This window comes from Entelurus aequoreus, linkage group LG15 (assembly GCF_033978785.1).
Source record: "Entelurus aequoreus isolate RoL-2023_Sb linkage group LG15, RoL_Eaeq_v1.1, whole genome shotgun sequence".
NCBI lineage: Eukaryota > Metazoa > Chordata > Actinopteri > Syngnathiformes > Syngnathidae > Entelurus > Entelurus aequoreus.
In genome coordinates, this window is record NC_084745.1 from 8187639 (window position 1) to 8210138 (window position 22500).

Here is a 22500-nt window from a genome sequence, read left to right on the forward strand (position 1 = left end):
GGGGCGCCAGAAGTTGGCAGACCCGTCTTGAATGGGATTGGGCTGAACATCTCAATTTCCCTACCGTCTGTTGCAAGTTTTGTTGATTCTATGTAACACGTTTATGTGTTTTCCTTGGCCTAAAGTACTTCTGATTCTGATTCTGAAATGTGAAAGGCATGCCGAGCCAACATGAAGGAGCAAGTCAGTCCTCGACTCGGCTTCAAAAGCTGCAACATTCTTCTCGTCCTCTCACACATGCAGTGAAAGTGGGCGGTGCCCTTTGGGGGATGGCGGGGGAGGGGGGTTAGTGTGCATCACTTGCATATTTACATGTCTCCCTCCCTTCCTCTACAACTCACTGTTCTCTCTCTCTCTCTCTCTCTCTCTCATCTTCTTCTTTTTCTCTCTTCCTCCCTCCCCCACGGTTGGTGTGCCGTCATCACTCCCAGCTGAGCCGCCACCATGGAGGATGAGGACGCTGGCTAGGCGGGCGGGGGACCTTCTTCTCGAGACATGTCAGTAGCTCCACGCCTGCATCATGCTGTACTTCCAGTTGGTGGTCATGGCCGGGACCGTCATGCTGGCGTATTACTTCGAGTACACGGATACCTTCAGTGTGCACGTGCAGGGCTTCTTCTGCTACGACACCGCCTACACCAAACCCTACCTTGGACCCGAGGACAACAGCGCCATCCCGCCCATCCTGCTGTACTCGGTGGTCGCGGGGCTGCCGACGCTGCTGGTGAGTCAGGAGCCCTGCATAAGACCAACAATAAGCATGTTTAATAATCATGATGAAGGATGTCAAGTAATTAGAAGTGACAAGTGAACATAGACTATAAGAAAAAATACAATTATAACAACAACATCACATTACTAATATATCATAAAAAAAGCATCAGCAGTATGTTTCTGACGATGTCATCATTGATTAAGCAGAGGAAATTTCATCAATTCTAAATGACCTTTTTTTCCCTTTTATCTAAAATTTGGATTTAAATAACCAGAAACATGAATTATTATTATTATTACTACTTTTACTGCTGATTAGTTACATTACGTTACACGCTTTGGTTTTTAAAGAAAAAAACACTTTTTTGGGGGAAATTTGCCCATCATTCACAAACCTTCATGTGACATTCTTTTCTCTTTTCTGTGCATTCTAAATAGTGAAAAAGAAAAAAAACAAAATTCAAATTTAAAAAAAAATAAAAATAATATTAATATAAAATAAAAAATACAATAAATAAATAGTGAAAAATGCAAGCAAGGATAATAATGGAGATTTACCTACTTCGCTTACAAAGCACTTAAAAATATATTTTAAAAAAACACCAAGATCGGCGCCAAGGTTGTAACCAGAAACAGGACGTCTTTATTTTTATTAAATTATTATTATTTATTTTTTTACGGCTTTAGTGCTTTATTGTTATACGGATCTGTTTTAAAGAAAAACAACACTTTTTTGGGGGGGGAGTTTTGCCCATCATCCACAATCTTTTTGTGAGATAAGAACACATATTTTCCTCTTTTCTGTGCATTCTAAATAGTGAAAAACGAAAAGAAAATTAAAAAAATTTTTTTCCCAAAAATAATAATAATATAAAATAAAAAATATAATAGATAAATAGTGAAAAACTAAAGCTAGAAATACCTTTTTAAAAAAAAATTAAATAAAAACAAAATAAAATAAATATATAGTTAAAACTGCTAGCAGGAGGTGGCTAACAACACAGGTAATAAAGATTCACCTATTTTGCTGACAAAGCATTCAAAAACCGCCGAGATCTGCGCCAACGTTGTAACCAAAAACATGAATTATTATTTTTTTATTTTATTTTTTTACTGCTGATAATTGGTTTAACATTACACAGTTCAGTACGTACTGTACCTTGATTTGAAATGAAAACCAAACAAAATAATAATAATTAAACTGTAATAAAATACAAACATTTTAAATAATAAATTAAAAAATAAATAGAAAAATAGTAAAAAAAACAAAAACTGCTAGCACGAGGTGGCTAACAATGAGGAAATGGAGATTCACCTATTTTGCTTACCAAACCCTTTAAAAAAAACACCAAGATCTGCGCCAAAGTTGTAACCAGAAATATGAATTATTATTATTATTTTTTTTTTTTTACTTAAATAAAAAATATGAAATAACAAAAAATAAATATACATGGTAAAAAAAAAATGCCAGGACAAGGTGGCTAACTAAAAACTAAATTAATAAATAATTTAAAACAATTTAATAAAATACAAAAATTAAAAACAAAATACATTTTTTTTATAAATAAAAAAAAAAAAAAAACTGATAGCACGAGGTGGCTAACTAAAACTAAACAAATAAATAATTTAAAACAATTTAATAAAATAAAAAAATTAAAAAAATAAAATACAAAAATAAAATAAATAAATACTAAAAAAAAACCTGATAGCACAAGGTGGCTAACAATTAGTTAATGGAGATTCACCTATTTCGCTTCCAAACCACTTTAAAAACATTCAAACACTGCCAAGATCGGCACCAAGGTTGTAACCAGAAACATGATTCATTATTATTTATTTATATATTTTTTTACAGCTTATAAGTGGTAAACGTTACACAGTTCAGTACACACAGTACCTTCATTTAAAAAGGAAAACTACACTTTTGTTATTTATTTTGCCCATCATCCACAATCCTTATGTGAGATAAGAACACATGCTTGTCTCTTGCTTGTGCATTCTAAATAGTGAAACACTGCTAGCAAGAGGCTGCTAACAATGCATGCAATGGAGATTCACCTATTTCACTTATAAATCACTTTATAAAACAACCAGAGAACATTTAAAATAAATGCTGTAAGTTAAGGGTGGGACTCTTTGAAGAAGGAGAACAGTGTGTGAAATAATGAAGGAGAACCTTGTGTGAGATGATGAAGTAAAATAACAGTGTGTGAGATGATGAAGAAGGACACCTTGTGTGAGATGATGAAGCAGAATAACAGTGTGTGAGATGATGAAGCAGAATAACAGTGTGTGAGATGATGAAGAAAGACACCTTGTGTGAGATGATGGAGAATAACAGTGTGTGAGATGATGAAGAAGGACACCTTGTGTGAGATGATGAAGGAGAATAACAGTGTGTGAGATGATGAAGGAGAATAACAGTGTGTGAGATGATAAAAGAGAATAACAGTGTGTGAGATGATGAAGGGGGAGAAGAGTGTGTGAGATGATGAAGAAGGAGAACAGTGTGTGAGATAATGAAGGACAATAACAGTGTGTGAGATGATGAAGGAGAACAGTGTGTGAGATGATGAAGGAGGAGAACAGTGTGTGAGATGATGAAGGAGGAGAACAGTGTGTGAGATGATGAAGGGGGAGAAGAGTGTGTGAGATGATGAAGAAGGAGAACAGTGTGTGAGATAATGAAGGACAATAACAGTGTGTGAGATGATGAAGGAGAACAGTGTGTGAGATGATGAAGGAGGAGAACAGTGTGTGAGATGATGAAGGAGGAGAACAGTGTGTGAGATGATGAAGGGGGAGAAGAGTGTGTGAGATGATGAAGAAGGAGAACAGTGTGTGAGATAATGAAGGACAATAACAGTGTGTGAGATGATGAAGGAGGAGAACAGTGTGTGAGATGATGAAGGAGGAGAACAGTGTGTGAGATGACGAAGGAGGAGAACAGTGTGTGAGCTAATGAAGAAGGAGGAGAACAGTGTGTGAGATGATGAAGAAGGAGAACAGTGTGTGAGATGCTGAAGAAAGACACCTTGTGTGAGATGATGGAGAATAACAGTGTGTGAGATGATGAAGAAGGACACCTTGTGTGAGATGATGAAGGAGAATAACAGTGTGTGAGATGATAGAAGAGAATAACAGTGTGTGAGATGATGAAGGGGGAGAAGAGTGTGTGAGATGATGAAGAAGGAGAACAGTGTGTGAGATAATGAAGGACAATAACAGTGTGTGAGATGATGAAGGAGAACAGTGTGTGAGATGATGAAGGAGGAGAACAGTGTGTGAGATGATGAAGGAGAATAACAGTGTGTGAGATGATGAAGGAGAATAACAGTGTGTGAGATGATAAAAGAGAATAACAGTGTGTGAGATGATGAAGGGGGAGAAGAGTGTGTGAGATGATGAAGAAGGAGAACAGTGTGTGAGATAATGAAGGACAATAACAGTGTGTGAGATGATGAAGGAGAACAGTGTGTGAGATGATGAAGGAGGAGAACAGTGTGTGAGATGATGAAGGAGGAGAACAGTGTGTGAGATGATGAAGGGGGAGAAGAGTGTGTGAGATGATGAAGAAGGAGAACAGTGTGTGAGATAATGAAGGACAATAACAGTGTGTGAGATGATGAAGGAGGAGAACAGTGTGTGAGATGATGAAGGAGGAGAACAGTGTGTGAGATGACGAAGGAGGAGAACAGTGTGTGAGCTAATGAAGAAGGAGGAGAACAGTGTGTGAGATGATGAAGAAGGAGAACAGTGTGTGAGATGCTGAAGAAAGACACCTTGTGTGAGATGATGGAGAATAACAGTGTGTGAGATGATGAAGAAGGACACCTTGTGTGAGATGATGAAGGAGAATAACAGTGTGTGAGATGATAGAAGAGAATAACAGTGTGTGAGATGATGAAGGGGGAGAAGAGTGTGTGAGATGATGAAGAAGAACAGTGTGTGAGATAATGAAGGACAATAACAGTGTGTGAGATGATGAAGGAGAACAGTGTGTGAGATGATGAAGGAGGAGAACAGTGTGTGAGATGATGAAGGAGGAGAACAGTGTGTGAGATGATGAAGGACAATAACGGTGTGTGAGATGACGAAGGAGGAGAACAGTGTGTGAGATGATGAAGGACAATAACGGTGTGTGAGATGACGAAGGAGGAGAACAGTGTGTGAGATGATGAAGGACAATAACAGTGTGTGAGCTAATGAAGAAGGAGGAGAACAGTGTGTGAGATGATGAAGAAGGAGAACAGTGTGTGAGATGGTCAAGAAGGAGAAGAGTGTGTGAGATAATGAAGAAGGAGAACAGTGTGTGAGATGGTGAAGAAGGAGAAGAGTGTGTGAGATGGTGAAGAAGGAGAACAGTGTGTGAGATGGTGAAGAACGAGAACAGTGTGTGAGATGGTGAAGAAGGAGGAGTGTGTGAGATGATGAAGAAGGAGAACAGTGTGTGAGATGATGAAGAAGGATAACAGTGTGTGAGATGGTGAAGAAGGAGAAGAGTGTGTGAGAAAATGAAGAAGGAGAACAGTGTGTGAGATGGTGAAGAAGGAGAAGAATGTGTGAGATGATGAAGAAGGAGAACAGTGTGTGAGATTATGAAGAAGGAGAACAGTGTGTGAGATGGTGAAGAAGGAGGAGTGTGTGAGATGATGAAGAAGGAGAGTGTGTGAGATGATGAAGAAGGAGAACAGTGTGTGAGATGATGAAGAAGGAGAACAGTGTGTGAGATGGTGAAGAAGGAGAACAGTGTGTGAGATGGTGAAGAAGGAGGAGTGTGTGAGATGATGAAGAAGGAGAGTGTGTGAGATGATGAAGAAGGAGAGTGTGTGAGATGATGAAGAAGGAGAACAGTGTGTGAGATGATGAAGAAGGAGAACAGTGTGTGAGATGATGAAGAAGGAGAACAGTGTGTGAGATGATGAAGAAGGAGAACAGTGTGTGAGATGGTGAAGAAGGAGAAGAGTGTGTGAGAAAATGAAGAAGGAGAACAGTGTGTGAGATGGTGAAGAAGGAGGAGTGTGTGAGATGATGAAGAAGGAGAGTGTGTGAGATGATGAAGAAGGAGAACAGTGTGTGAGATGATGAAGAAGGAGAACAGTGTGTGAGATGATGAAGAAGGAGAACAGTGTGTGAGATGATGAAGAAGGAGAACAGTGTGTGAGATGGTGAAGAAGGAGGAGTGTGTGAGATGATGAAGAAGGAGAGTGTGTGAGATGATGAAGAAGGAGAGTGTGTGAGATGATGAAGAAGGAGAACAGTGTGTGAGATGATGAAGAAGGAGAACAGTGTGTGAGATGATGAAGAAGGAGAACAGTGTGTGAGATGATGAAGAAGGAGAACAGTGTGTGAGATGATGAAGAAGGAGAACAGTGTGTGAGATGATGAAGAAGGAGAACAGTGTGTGAGATGATGAAGAAGGAGAACAGTAAATAAAAGTAAATAATATTGTGACTGTTGGGATAGAATAAGTATTTTTGAGAAGAATGTTAGATGAGAGCCAAGTTGAAGATGATGGGAAATGTTGGGATGACAGGAACTGTTTTGAGGAAAGAAAAGTTCCAGTGATCGAAGAATAACAAAAAGTATGACATCAGCGAGGAAACATCGTATGCTCTCAATGACCACATGAACCTGCCTGGAAGCATTTAATCATGTTATATAAGTCACATATAGAAGTCATATATTCTATCATCAAGTACTTTGTATTTTGTGTGTGTGTCCCAGATCACAATAACAGAAACAGTACTGTTCCTGGTGCAGTACACCTCTCAGGAGTTTGACCGCTTGGAGAAGACCGTCGCTACTGGAGACTGTTGCTATCTCAACCCGCTCGTACGCAGGACCTTTCGCTTCCTAGGTAGGTTTATATACACCCTATACTCTACACACACTTTTCACTTCATAGGTAGGTTTATATACACCCTATACTCTACACACACTTTTCACTTCCTAGGTAAGTTTATATACACCCTATTCTCTACACACACTTTTCACTTCCTAGGTAGGTTTATATACACCCTATACTCTACACACACTTTTCACTTCCTAGGTAGGTTTATATACACCCTATTCTCTACACACACTTTTCACTTCCTAGGTAGGTTTATATACACCCTATACTCTACACACACACTTTTCACTTCCTAGGTAAGTTCATATACACCCTATACTCTCACCAGGGGTCACCAACCTTTTTGAAACCAAGAGCTACTTCTTGGGTACTGATTAATGCGAAGGGCTACCAGTTTGATACACACTTAAATAAATTGCCAGAAATAGCCAATTTGCTCAATTCACCTTTAACTCTATGTTATTATTAATATTTAATGATATTTATCTTTGCGGAAACACTGATCATCTTAATGATTTCTCCCAATAAATATATATAGAAACAGATAAATATCAATATGCAACACTTTATTTTTATATTTTCTCTAAGTGCACATTTTTCAAATTGAACATTTTCAAGTGATCACTTCTATACAGTCTTGTGAAATCACAATATCCCATTTTAACTAGCTAGCATACTTGCCAACCCTCCCGTTTTTAGCGGGAGAATCCCGATATTCAGCGCCTCTCCCGACAACCTCCCGGCAGAGATTTTCTCCCGACAAACTCCCGGTATTCAGCCGGAGCTGGAGGCCACGCCCCCTCCAGCTCAATGCGGACCTGAGACTGGGTGGGGACAGCCTGTTCTCATGTCCGCTTTCCCACAATATAAAACAGCTTGCCTGCCCAAAGACGTCATAACATCTAGGGCTTTTATAGAGTGCACAACTGCGCACACAACAAGGAGACGAAGCAGAAGAACGAGGAAATTACAGACATGGCGGACGGAATTATATACTCATCATGAACGGAGAAGTTAAACAGGACAATACTGCCATCTAATGGATAGCCACTGGAACACTGAAATTCAAGTATTTTTTTTCTCTATGTAAATAAAATAAATAAATAAATATATATATATATATAGCTAGAATTCACTGAAAGTCAAGTATTTCATACATATATATATATATATATACATATATATATATATATATATATATATATATATATATATATATATATGAAATACTCGAGTTGGTGAATTCTAGCTGTAAATAACCACGCCCCCAACCATCCGTGCTGCAGTCTGCAGGTGTACCTAATGTTGTGGCCCTGCAGTCATTCACAACTCCTCCAACACGAACATTATTGTTTTTGCACTTTTTGGCTTCTTATTAAATAACTTTTTTAAATAGATTCAATCTTGCACGTGGAAAGTTTAAGTGTGGGCTTTCGTTGATATAACACTCCCGTCAGGGGGTGCATTCTACGGCGGGGGTGCATTCTCTACCACCAGGAGGCGGGATTACTGCGAGCCTCAGCCAGTGCGTCTTCGCAGCCGTTTTATGATTGCTCAGCACAAGAAATACGTTACACACATACAGTTGTTGACAAAATACACTGTACATTATATACTTTAGCTAACTAAACTATGGAAATGTATATTTATTTATTTATTATATAGCAATACGGTCTCACTGCACAGCAGGCCAGCAGTTAGCCGAGTCCGCAATCCATGGTGAGGCTCAACTGAGTGACGTGCCTCAACTGGCTGCTGATCACAGCAAGTCTCTTCTCAGTATTTGAACGGCAAATGTGAAAATTCAGCGATTTTGAATAAAAATAATCTAAAACTGGTGAAGTTAAATGGAAAATAACTTTATAGTATAATCACTGGATACATATAACAATTTAAATAATTTTTTTTCTTTTTACATTTTTTTTCTTTCCCTGACTGCACGTCACTGATAAACACACACAAGTGTATATTATGTAAAAACTGTATACACACACACACACACACACACACACACACACACACACACACACACACACACACACACACACACACACACACACACACACACACACACACACACACACACACACACACACACACACACACACACACACACACACACACACACACACACACACATACATATTTATACTGTATAAACACACAAGTGTATAAAATGTATATACTGTGAATGCAGGCACACAAACAAGTTTATACTGTATAAAGACACAAAAGTGTATACAATGTATATACTGTGTACATACACACACACAAACACACAAGTTTATACTGTATAAAGACACAAAAGTGTATATAATGTATATACTGTGTACATACACACACACAAACACACAAGTTTACCGTATAAAGACACACAAGTGTGGTACTTTGAGTGAGTGCTGACAGGAACAACAACAACAACTCCCCATTTTCATATTTTCTATCTAAAGCAGCATTTAAACATTTAAACTCCACCAATTTCAAAGGACAACCAGATGAAATATTTGTGTTGTGATGAAAGGTAAATATGTGTAACGGGAGTATAGAAGTCAACACATGTGTTACTACTGTGTGTGTTAATGTTAGTTTAGATGTCAACACGTGTCTTACTACTGTGTGTGTTAATGGTAGTTTAGATGTCAACACATGTGTTACTACTGTGTGTGTTAATGTTAGTTTAGACGTCAACACACGTGTTACTACTGTGTGTGTTAATGTTAGTTTAGATGCCAACACGTGTGTTACTACTGTGTGTGTTAATGGTAGTTTAGAAGTCAACACGTGTGTTACTACTGTGTGTGTTAATGTTAGTTTAGATGTCAACACGTGTGTTACTACTGTGTGTGTTAATGTTAGTTTAGAAGTCAACACGTGTGTTACTACTGTGTGTGTTAATGTTAGTTTAGATGTCAACACATGTGTTACTACTGTGTGTGTTAATGTTAGTTTAGAAGTCAACACGTGTGTTACTACTTTTTGTGTTAATGTTAGTTTAGATGTCAACACATGTGTTACTACTGTGTGTGTTAATGTTAGTTTAGAAGTCAACACGTGTGTTACTACTGTGTGTGTTAATGTTAGTTTAGATGTCAACACATGTGTTACTACTGTGTGTGTTAATGTTAGTTTAGATGTCAACACGTGTGTTACTACTGTGTGTGTTAATGTTAGTTTAGATGTCAACACATGTGTTACTACTGTGTGTGTTAAAGGCCGACTGAAAGCCACTACTACCGACCACGCAGTCTGATAGTTTATATATCAATGATGAAATGTTAACATTGCAACACATGCCAATACGGCCGGGTTAACTTATAAAGTGCAATTTTAAATTTCCCGCTAAACTTCCGGTTGAAAACGTCTATGTATGATGACGTATGCGCGTGACGTCAATCGTTGAATCGGAATTATTGGTACCCCATTGAATCCAATACAAAAAAGCTCTGTTTTCATCTCAAAATTCCACAGTATTCTGGACATCTGTGTTGGTGAATCTTTTGCAATTTGTTTAATGAACAATGAAGACTGCAAAGAAGAAAGTTGTAGGTGGGATCGGTGTATTAGCGGCTGGCTGTAGCAACACAACCAGGGGGACTTTGACTTGGATAGCAGACGCGCTAACCGAAGCTAGCCGCCGACCGCACGGATGATCGAGTGAAGTCCTTCGTCCTTCTGTCGATCACTGGAACGCAGGTGAGCACGGGTGTTGATGAGCAGATGAGGGCTGGCTGGCGTAGGTGGAGCGCTAATGTTTTTATCATAGCTCTGTGAGGTCCCGTTGCTAAGTTAGCTTCAATGGCGTCGTTAGCAACAGCATTGTTAAGCTTCGCCAGGCTGGAAATTATTAACCGTGTAGTTACATGTCCATGGTTTAATAGTATTGTTGATCTTCTGTCTATCCTTCCAGTCAGGGGTTTATTTATTTGGTTTCTATCTGCATTTGAGCCCGGTGCTATCACGTTAGCTCAGTAGCTAAAGAGCTTCGCCGATGTATTGTCGTGGAGATAAAAGTCACTGTGAATGTCCATTTCGCGTTCTCGACTCTCATTTTCAAGAGGATATAGTATCCGAGGTGGTTTAAAATACAAATCCGTGATCCACAATAGAAAAAGGAGAAAGTGTGGAATCCAATGAACCCTTGTACCTAAGTTACGGTCAGAGCGAAAAAAGATACGTCCTGCACTGCCTCTCTAGTCCTTCACTCTCACTTTCCTCATCCACGAATCTTTCATCCTCGCTCAAATTAATGGGGTAATCGTCGCTTTCTCGGTCCGAATCTCTCTCGCTGCATTGTAAACAATGGGAAAATGTGAGGAGCCCTTCCTCCTGTGACGTCACGCTACTTCCGGTACAGGCAAGGCTTTATTTTTTTTATCAGCGACCAAAAGTTGCGACCTTTATCGTCGTTGTTCTCTACTAAATCCTTTCAGCAAAAATATGGCAATATCGCAAAATGATCAAGTATGACACATAGAATGGATCTGCTATCCCCGTTTAAATAAAAACATTTCATTTCAGTAGGCCTTTAATGGTAGTTTGGAAGTCAACACATGTGTTACTACTGTGTGTGTGTTAATGTTAGTTTAGAAGTCAACACATGTGTTACTACTGTGTGTGTTAATGTTAGTTTAGAAGTCAACACGTGTGTTACTACTGTGTGTGTTAATGTTAGTTTAGACGTCAACACACGTGTTACTACTGTGTGTGTTGATGTTAGTTTAGAAGTCAACACGTGTGTTACTACTGTGTGTGTTATTGTTAGTTTAGAAGTCAACACGTGTGTTACTACTGTGTGTGTTAATGTTAGTTTAGAAGTCAACACTACTGTGTGTTGTTCTTCAGTGGGACAAACCCAATGTTTCTGCCCTAATAAGCAATGTTGGAGGTGAAGCGTGGCCACGCGGCAGCAGTCATGCGGAAAACACAAAGTGCTCACATCGTCACGTTGGCGAGGGCAAAGTAGGACAGAATTAGAACCCTCAGCAGCAAGTGACTCACACGGGCTGCCACAAAATCAACCGGATGCTTGTTAGAAAACTGACGTCTGAAGCGCACATTGGAAAAAAGAACAAAAACGTTGGTAGCAATTGCATGTAAACACTGACAAGCCGAAAGTGAACTGAAATGCTAACAGTCAGAATGCTAGCCAGATAGCGTCAAGTGACAAAACAGAACATTCTTGAGTGTTTACCTGTGAAATGAGCTGAAAATGCTAACATACTAACTTAGACAAACTTTAATGCTAACAGTCAGAATTCTAGCCAGATAGCGTCAAGTGACAACACATAACACTCTTGAGTGTTTACCTGTGAAATGAGCTGAAAATGCTAACATACTAACTAAGACTTAGACAAACTTTAATGCTAACAGTCAGAATTCTAGCCAGATAGCGTAAAGTGACAAAACATAACATTATTGAGTGTTTACCTGTGAAATGAGCTGAAAATGCTAACATACTAAGACTTAGACAAACTTTAATGCTAACAGTCAGAATTCTAGCCAGATAGCGTCAAGTGACAACACATAACATTCTTGAGTGTTTACCTGTGAAATGAGCTGAAAATGCTAACGTACCAACTTAGACTTAGACAAACTTTAATGCTAACAGTCAGAATTCTAGCCAGATAGCGCCAAGTGACAACACATAACACTCTTGAGTGTATACCTGTGAAATGAGCTGAATATGCTAACATACTACCTTAGACTTACACAAACTTTAATGCTAACAGTCAAAATTCTAGCCAGATAGCGTCAAGTGACAACACATAACACTCTTGAGTGTATACCTGTAAAATGAGCTGAATATGCTAACATACTACCTTAGACTTAGACAAACTTTAATGCTAACAGTCAGAATTCTAGCCAGATAGCGTCAAGTGACAAAACATAACATTCTTGAGTGTTTAGCTGTGAAATGAGCTGAAAATGCTAACATACCAACTTAGACTTAGACAAACTCTAATGCAACAGTCAGAATGCTAGCCAGATAGCGTCAAGTGACAAAACATAACATTCTTGAATGTTTACCTGTGAAATGAGCTGAAAATGCCAACATACCAATTTAGACTTAGACAAATTTTAATGCAACAGTCAGAATGCTAGCCAGATAGCGTCAAGTGACAAAACATAACATTCTTGAGTGTATACCTGTGAAATGAGCTGAAAATGCTAACATACTAACTAAGACTTAGACAAACTTTAATGCTAACAGTCAGAATTCTAGCCAGATAGCCTCAAGTGACAAAACAGAACATTCTTGAGTGTATACCTGTGAAATGAGCTGAATATGCTAACATACTACCTTAGACTTAGACAAACTTTAATGCTACCAGTCAGAATGCTAGCCAGATAGCGTCAACTGACAAAACATAACACTCTTGAGTGTATACCTGTGAAATGAGCTGAAAATGCTAGCATACTACCTTAGACTTAGAGAAACTTTAATGCTAACAGTCAGAATGCTATCCAGATAGCGTCAAGTGACAAAACATAACATTCTTGAGTGTATACTTGTGAAATGAGCTGAAAATGCCAACATACCAACTTAGACTTCGACAAACTTTAATGCAATAGTCAGAATGCTAGCCAGATAGCGTCAAGTGACAAAACAGAACATTCTTGAGTGTTTACCTGTGAAATGAGCTGAAAATGCTAACATGCCAACTTACACTTAGACTTAGACAAAGCAGGCAGGTTAAAATCAAACAGCTGGTGCGTAGTAAGTACAATGCTTACAGTATAAACACTTTGTAGGGCGCAACAGACAGCAAAGACTGACCAACTCACCAGTCTGAAGTATATACCAACAAAATGCTAACATGCTAAAAGTTAGCATTATTCAAGTAAAAAAATGTTGAGTCTAAAGTGTATAACAACAAAATGCTAACATGCTACCTGTAGTAACAAAATAATTGAGTCTGAAGTGAATACCAGCAAAATGCTAACATGATAACAGTTAGCATTCCTCAAGTAACAAAACAATTGAGTCGGAAGTATATACACCAACAAAATGCTAACAGTTAGCATTCCCCAAATAACAAAACAATTGAGTCAAAAGTTAGACACAATATATGACTATTAAAGAAATGCAAATGTGTTGACACTCGTGATATCGCCCTGTCTCTGCTCTGTCTGCGTCACGGCACTCGATGTTCGCCCTTGGCAGTCAGCAGGCCGATTCAGAGTCTGAAAACACTGATACGAGACGATGTCCCTTTGCACAGATGTAAAAACACAACTTCAGCACAATTGATAATAACTATAGCAACGGCCCTTAAGCATAAGAGTTGTGTGATAATATACACATAATTATTCTAACATAACTGTTATAAAAAATAGCTTAGTCTAAAAAACTAGTCATAAAGCTAGCGTGCTAGTGTTAGCATAACATTGACTAACATTGCGCATTCAAACTTTGAATCAGTAGAAAAATGCGGGAAATAAAAACGGGTGCTAACAGTGTTATTGGAAAGTGTGAATTCAGGGAAAAGCGGGAATTCTTGCAAAACTAAAAGGTGTTAGTTTGAACGTCCAGGATGGGTGGAATGTTTTCATTGACCAGCTGGGACATCTTCCCTCGTCAGGAGTCTACACCTTCGGCCTCTTCACCGTGGACATCTTCGTCAACGCTGGCCAGGTGGTGACCGGCAACCTGGCGCCGTATTTCCTGACCATCTGCAAACCCAACTACACGGCCCTGGGCTGCTACCAGGCGCTGCGCTACATCAGCCACCAGGAGGCCTGCACAGGAGACCAGGACGACGTCCTGCAGGCGCGCAAAACCTTCCCGTCCAAGGAAGCGGCGCTCAGCATCTACGCCGCGCTCTACATGGCCGTGAGTTTCTCGCGCACCTTTTCGCTCCGCCGCCCGCCGCGTTCAACATGGCTGCCGTCGCTGCTCCTCACAGATGTACGTGACGTGCACGGTTCGGGCGAAGGGCACTCGCCTCGCCAAGCCCGTCCTGTCGCTGGCGCTCGTGTGCCTGGCCTTCGTCACCGGACTCAATCGCATCGCCGAATACCGCAACCACTGGTCGGACGTCATCGCGGGCTTCATCATCGGCACCGCCATCGCCACTTTCCTGGTGAGTGTGTGCTAGAATCCACTTACACTTAGACTTCCTTTTTATTGTCATTCAAATTTGAACTTTAACAGATAAGAACTAAATTTCGTTACATAAGCTCATGGTAGTGCAGGATAAAAAAGCAATAAGGTGCATATATAAATAAATAAATAGGTTACTGTACAGATTAATATATTGCACTTTTTCACATGCATCCACGTTTATGGATGTATGTTGTATTGTCTTTTTTATTCCAGCGAGTTAATCCATTTTGGGGGGAGTTGAGTGGATAATTATGATTAACATCCGAATCACGATTCTCATTTTTAGACCATCTCCATGCGACCAAAACGAGCGTCTCTACACTTGTTACTCTGTTAGCATGCTAACGTTAGCATGCTAACATTAAAGTGCTAACTTTTTTTTAGCACATTTTAATCTAATTCCCCAGCCATACACACCTTAGAGCAGACCCTGGGCATTCTGCGGCCCGCGGGCCACATCCGGCCCTTTGTGCGTCCCTGTCCGGCCCGCGTGAGGCCAATTATAAATTACAAAATACATTTTAAAAAGTATCTATGTCGAGTGTGCAATTCAACGGTGCTGCTTTTGTTTTGAAAATCGTTATTTGCATTACTTCCGTGTGGACGTATGCGTGTGCGTGATTGTGAGTGAATGTGAACAGCTGCAATCACAAATTACAAAATAAAGTTGAAAAAACATCTATGTCGTGCGCGCAATACAACTGTGCTGGTTTTATTTTGAAAAGTGTTATTTATGGGCGTATGTCCATGTGTAACCTGTGAGTGAAGGTGCACAGCGACAAGTGATGCACGGTTTACACCCGAGACGCTAAAAAGAGAAAAGTTGATGAGGAGTGGCGTGTTTTCAACAAGACATGGACTGCCAAGCAACGTTCCCTCCAAGGTGCGTGCCTGCGCAATTGCGCACTGCTCAAGCGTCCGCTGCGCGCAGCAAATATATGCCGCGCACCAAATCAAATCCCATCTGAATTCTAAACAAAACAAACATATTTATTCTATGTAATTTTGCAATGCAACTTTGAGTGACAGTGACAACAAGCGGCCCTAACGGTGTTCGTCAACACCGTTCAATTGAACACCGTTCAATTATTGTAACGTCTATCGAGATGCTTCGAGGACAGGAATTATATCGATCACTTTATTGAGCAAAACTGTTTATATTCGGCCATAACCACACCAAAAACATGAATAAAACACTTCTATCTCGAAAAACTAGTCATTTTCTGCCGTACAAACCAGGCCAAAACCAACTTGTCATCTGCCACCAACACGCATACCACTAAACCACTGGTGCGTTTATGGCCACACAAAAAGTCGGACAACTCAAACACCACACAAAGTTACACTATGACTCCTCAGTCATACGTGTGCTTATTTTACTGTCATTTATTATTAATGTTAATTTATTTATATTAGTCATGGAATGCTGTTACACACACTATGTTGAAGTATTACTATTATTATTAATTATTATTATTATTATTTATCTTACGGTATATATCAAAAATAATATTGAGCAAAATTTAATTGAAATTTTGTCGATGTGGCCCTCCAGCAGTGCTCGGGTTGCTCATGCGGCCCCCGGTAAAAATTAATTGCCCACCCGTGCCTTAGAGTCATATAACTTGGTATGTGACACAAGCCAACTGTTAGCATGCTAACAATAGCGTGCTAACTTGTCTTGCAGCCGTTTACACCACAGTCATAGAACTTGGTATGTGACACTTGCTAACTGTTATCATGCTAGCGTTAGCTTGCTAATGAAAGGTACATGCAGGTTTTGGAGCGACATATGTTGCCATCCGAGCAACGTTATCATGGACGCCCCTGCTTATTTCAGCAAGCCACGTGAAACGCCGTCGGCTTCGTTGGGCCCGAGCTCATCTAAACTGGACTTGATGCAAAGTGGGAAAGTGTTCTGTGGTCTGACTAGTTCACATTTCAAATTGTTTTTGGAAACTGTGGACGACCAAAGAGGGAAAGAACCGTACGGATTGTTCTAGGCGCAAAGTGTAAAAGCCAGCATGTGTGATGGTATGGGGGTGTATTAGTGCCCAAGGCATGGGTAACTTACACATCTGTGAAGGCACCATTAATGCTGAAAGGTACATACAGGTTTTGGAGCAACATATGTTGCCATCCGAGCAACATTATCATGGACGCCCCTGCTTATTTCAGCAAGACAATGCCAAGCCACGTGTTACAACAGCGTGGCTCTGTAGTAAAAGAGAGCGGGTACTAGACTGGCCTGCCTGTAGTCCAGACCTGTCTCCCATTGAAAATGTGTGGCGCATTATGAAGCCTAAAATACCACAACGGAGACCCCCGGACTGTTGACTTAAGCTGTACATCAACCAAGAATGGGAAATAATTCCACCTGAAAAGCTTCAAAAATGTGTCTCCTCAGTTCCCAAACCTTTACTGAGTGTTGTTAAAAGGAAAGGCCATGTAACACAGTGGTAAAAATGCCCCTGTGACAACTTTTTTGCAATGTGTTGCTGCCATTAAATTCTAAGTAGAGATGTCCGATAATATCGGTCTGCCGATATTATCGGCCGATAAATGCGTTAAAATGTAATATCGGAAATTATCGGTATCGTTTTTTTTTATTATCAGTATCGGTTTTTTAAAAACATTTTTTTTATTTTTATTTTTTTTATTAAATCCACATAAAAAACACAAGATGCACTTACAATTAGTGCACCAACCCACCCCATTTACACTCATTCACACAAAAGGGTTGTTTCTTTCTGTTATTAATATTCTGGTTCCTACATTATATATCAATATGTATCAATACAGTCTGCAAGGGATACAGTCCGTAAGCACACATGATTGTGCGTGCTGCTGGTCCACTAATAATACTAACCTTTAACAGTTAATTTTACAAATTTTCATTAATTACTAGTTTCTATGTAACTGTTTTTATATTGTTTTACTTTCTTTTTTATTCAAGAAAATGTTTTTAATTTATTTATCTTATTTTATTTTATTCATTTTTAAAAAAAGTACCTTATCTTCACCATACCTGGTTGTCCAAATTAGGCATAATAATGTGTTAATTCCACGACTGTATATATCGGTTGATATCGGTATCGGTTGATATCGGTATCGGTAATTAAAGAGTTGGACAATATCGGTATATCGGATATCGGCAAAAAGCCATTATCGGACATCCCTAATTCTAAGTTAATGATTATTTTCAAAAAATGAAGTTCCTCAGTTCGAACGTAAATATCTTGTCTTTGCAGTCTATTCAATTGAACATACACTATATTGCCAAAAGTATTTGGCCAGCCATCAAAATGATGAGAATCAGGTGTCCTAATCATTTGGCCACAGGTGTATAAAATCAAGCACTTAGACATGGAGACTGTTTCTACAAACATTTGTGAAAGAATGGGCCGCTCTCAGTGATTTCCAGCGTGGAACTGTCATAGGATGCCACCTGTGCAACAAATCCAGAAAATTCCTCTCTCCTAAATACTCCAAAGTCAACTTTATTATAAGAAAAGTCAAGAGTTTGGGAACAACAGCAACTCAGCCACCAAGTGGTAGGCCACGTAAACTGACAGAGAGGGGTCAGCGGATGCTGAAGTGCAAAGACTTTCTGCACAGTCAGTTGCTACAGAGCTCCAAACTTCATGTGACCTTCCAATTAGCCCACGTACAGTACGCAGAGAGCTTCACGGAATGGGTTTCCATGGCCGAGCAGCTGCATCTAAGCTATACATCACCAAGTCCAATGCAAAATGTGGGATGCAGTGGTGTAAAACACGTCGCCACTGGACTCTAGAGCAGTGGAGATGCCTTCTCTGCACTGATGAATCACGCTTTCCCATCTGGCAATCTGATTGACGAGTGCCAGGAGAACGGTACATTTCGGACTGCATTGTGCCGAGTGTGAAATTTGGTGGAGGAGAAATTATGGTGTGGGGTTGTTTTTTAGGAGTTGGGCTTGGTCCCTTAGTTCCAGTGAAAGGAACTTTGAATGTTCCAGGATACCAAAACATTTTGAACAATCCCATGCTCCCAAACTTGTGGTCACAACTTGGAGCGGGCACCTTCCTCTTCCAACATGACTGTGCACCAGTGCACCAAGCAAGGTCCATAAAAACATGGATGGCAGAGTCTGGTGAGGATGAACTTGACTGGCCTGCACAGAGTCCTGACCTGAACCCGATACAACACCTTTGGGATGAATTAGAACGGAGACTGCAGTGTTTCCCATAAACTGCCAAGACACCTGTGGCGGTGGGGGCGTGGCTATGGGCGTGGTCACCATGACATCGAGTAATTTGCATAATTTACTACAATGATATGATTTTCTCTAAAAAGGCTAAAAAAATGTATACTTACTAATTAATAATAACAGTTTTGTTTTAAACGTCCATCCATCCATCCATTTTACAATATAATTACAACACTTTATGTACATATTTATATACAGATTTGAACAATAAGTTATTCACTGAAATATATTTATTAATTGTGGTTCTTACAAAAAATATATCTTATAAAATATAAAAGCTAAAATGTCTCATAAAGCTCTGCCCCTTTAATTAGTGCATACTAAATAATTTAACTGTAGCCTACTACTACAACCATATTATTTACCAGCAACATAAAGTGAAACAGAGGCAGAGGTGTCCTGCCACAGTCAGTAACAAATAAACAGAAAACAGTAGTGGTGGTAGATAGACACAGAGCTTCATCAAACATCTGATCCACTGAACAAAGAGCTCCAAAAATCTTGAACTTTAGACTGCCATCCGTTTTACTCCCTACACTTAACCATGTGTTTCCTACTGCCTGCAGACTTTGCACCCTTTGTTATATACACATGTTGTGTTTCTAATATAAATACATTTAATAAAGTCAAATACAAATAAGGCAACAAGAGAAGTATCCTACACTTCTCTTTTGTAAAGTAAATATGAACAGCCGATATGGGCATCTACATCAACTATATGATTTGCCTGAGAAGCTGGAGAGGACAAAAAAATAAAAAAATAAAAAATAATAAAATAAAAATAAATAAATAAATATTTTTTTTTATTTGTGGCGGACGTAATTCTTTCATGGCGGACCACCACAAATAAATGAATGTGTGGGAAACACTGGACTGAGAGCCAGGCCTTCTCCACCAACATCAGTGTGTGACCTCACCAATGCGCTTTAGGAAGAATGGTGGAAAATTCCTATAAACACACTCGGCAACCTTGTGGACAGCCTTCCCAGAAAAGTTGAAGCTGTAATAGCTGCAAAAGGTGGACCGACATCATATTGAACCCCGTGGGTTAGGAGTGGGATGGCACTTTAAGTTCATATGTGAGTCAAGGCAGGTGGCCAAATACTTTTGGCAATATAGTGTAAGTTGAAAAGGCTTTGCAAATAATTGTATTCTCTTTTTATTTACCATTTACACAACGTGACAACTTCACTGCTTTTGGGTTTTGTAAAATACAGCTGGAAATGACGCAGCAGCTACATTCGGAGCCTTTGTAACCCGTTTTGATAATATTTCTATTATCATTTATGTACCAAATAATACATCAGCGACACATGAGAGTATAAGATGTATTTTTTGCTCAAAAGCATCCTAAAAAGGGGATTTGAAGGTTATTTTCGGGGGTGTAGAACATTTATAGAAGAGAGGATGCTTTTAAAAGCCTCTCCTGTCGACGTGAGTACTCTTTAAAAGTCCATTTCAAAAAGTGGACCTCAGGAGTTAGCAAGCAACAGAAGCTCTGACGCCATCAAGGAAAGTCATCACACAGTTTGATATCAAAGATTGGTCCGGTATCAGCAAAAAAACAAGTATTGTAGACAGCCAGGTAACATCCAAATGTCCTCCAATAAACACTAAATTTATCGTATTTTAGTCAAGTCATATAGTCATTTACATGCGTAGCTGTAGGCTACTAGGGGCTAGCAGCTACACAACCGCTAAGCACACAATAGCACACAAGCTAAACCTAGGTATTAATCATTGAACAATAAAACGGCACATTTGTCAATATAAACAAGTATTAAATAATCATAGTTGAATATTACTTACACATACAAAGCCTCCAAGGCAGAAGCGTATTGGAAAGTATCCAGTAACAAACGTGTCCGCATCATTCAACTCACCAAAAAAACGTGTTTTCTCGTGTAAAGTTTTTCTCCTATTTTAGTCAAGTCATTTACAAGAAGTAAACATAGTAGACTATAGGCTACTAAGAGCTAGCAGCTACACAACAGCTAAGCACACAATAGCACACAAGCTAAACATAGGTAACAATCATTGAACAATAAAACTGCACATTAGTCAATATAAACAATTACCAAATAATCATAGTTGCGTATTACTTACACATACGAAGCCTCCAAAGCAGAAGCATATTAGAACATATCCAGTAACAAACGTGTCCGCATCATTCAACTTTCTGTGTCACCAAAAAACTTGTTTTCTCATATTTTAGTGAAGTCATTTACAAGAAGCAAACATGGTAGACTATAGGCTACTAGGATCAAGCAGCTACACAACTGCTAAGCACACAATAGCACACAAGCTATACTTAGGTATTAATCATTGAACAATAAAACTGCACATTTGTCAATATAAACAAGTATTAAATAATCATAGTTGAATATTACTTACACATACAAAGCCTCCAAGGCAGAAGCGTATTGGAAAGTATCCAGTAACAAACGTGTCCGCATCATTCAACTCACCAAAAAAACGTGTTTTCTTGTGTAAAGTTTTCCTCCTATTTTAGTCAAGTCATTTACAAGAAGTAAACATAGTAGACTATAGGCTACTAAGAGCTAGCAGCTACACAACAGCTAAGCACACAATAGCACACAAGCTAAACATAGGCAACAATCATTGAACAATAAAACTGCACATTAGTCAATATAAACAATTACCAAATAATCATAGTTGCGTATTACTTACACATACAAAGCCTCCAAGGCAGAAGCATATTAGAACATATCCAGTAACAAACGTGTCCGCATCATTCAACTTTCTGTGTCACCAAAAAACTTGTTTTCTCATATTTTAGTGAAGTCATTTACAAGAAGCAAACATGGTAGACTGTAGGCTACTAGGATCAAGCAGCTACACAACTGCTAAGCACACAATAGCACACAAGCTAAACATAGGTAACAATCATTGAACAATAAAACTGCACATTTGTCAATACAAACAATTACCAAATAATCATAGTTGCGTATTACTTACACATACAAAGCCTCCAAGGCAGAAGCATATTAGAACGTATCCAGTAACAAATGTGTCCGCATCATTCAACTTTCTGTGTCACCAAAAAACTTGTTTTCTCATATTTTAGTGAAGTCATTTACAAGAAGTAAATATGCTAGACTATAGGCTACTAAGAGCTAGCATCTACACAACTGCTAAGCACACAATAGCACACAAGCTAAACATAGGTAACAATCATTGAACAATAAAACTGCACATTTGTCAATATAAACAATTACCAAATAATCATAGTTGCGTATTACTTACACATACAAAGCCTCCAAGGCAGAAGCATATTAGAACGTATCCAGTAACAAACGTGTCCGCATCATTCAACTTTCTGTCACCAAAAAACTTGTTTTCTCGTGTAAAGTTTTTATTCTATTTTAGTGAAGTGATTTACAAGAAGCAAACATGGTAGACTGTAGGCTACTAGGATCAAGCAGCTACACAACTGCTAAGCACACAATAGCACACAAGCTAAACTTAGGTATTAATCATTGAACAATAAAACTGCACATTTGTCAATACAAACAAGTATTAAATAATCATAGTTGAATATTACTTACACAC

General features: G+C 39.0%; 1 protein-coding gene across 1 annotated transcript in view; it reads left to right on the plus strand.

Annotated features, from left to right (window-relative positions):
• Positions 1–394: 394 nt before the first annotated feature.
• LOC133630374 (phospholipid phosphatase-related protein type 5-like) overlaps positions 395–22500 on the plus strand; it is a 28004-nt gene continuing 5898 nt past the window's right edge. Inside the window, exons 1-4 of the mRNA XM_062021947.1 lie at positions 395–724; positions 6442–6574; positions 14152–14402; positions 14476–14652. Coding sequence (XP_061877931.1) covers positions 521–724; positions 6442–6574; positions 14152–14402; positions 14476–14652 — 765 coding nt within the window. The 5' untranslated portion in view covers positions 395–520. The remainder of the gene's footprint in view (positions 725–6441; positions 6575–14151; positions 14403–14475; positions 14653–22500) is intronic.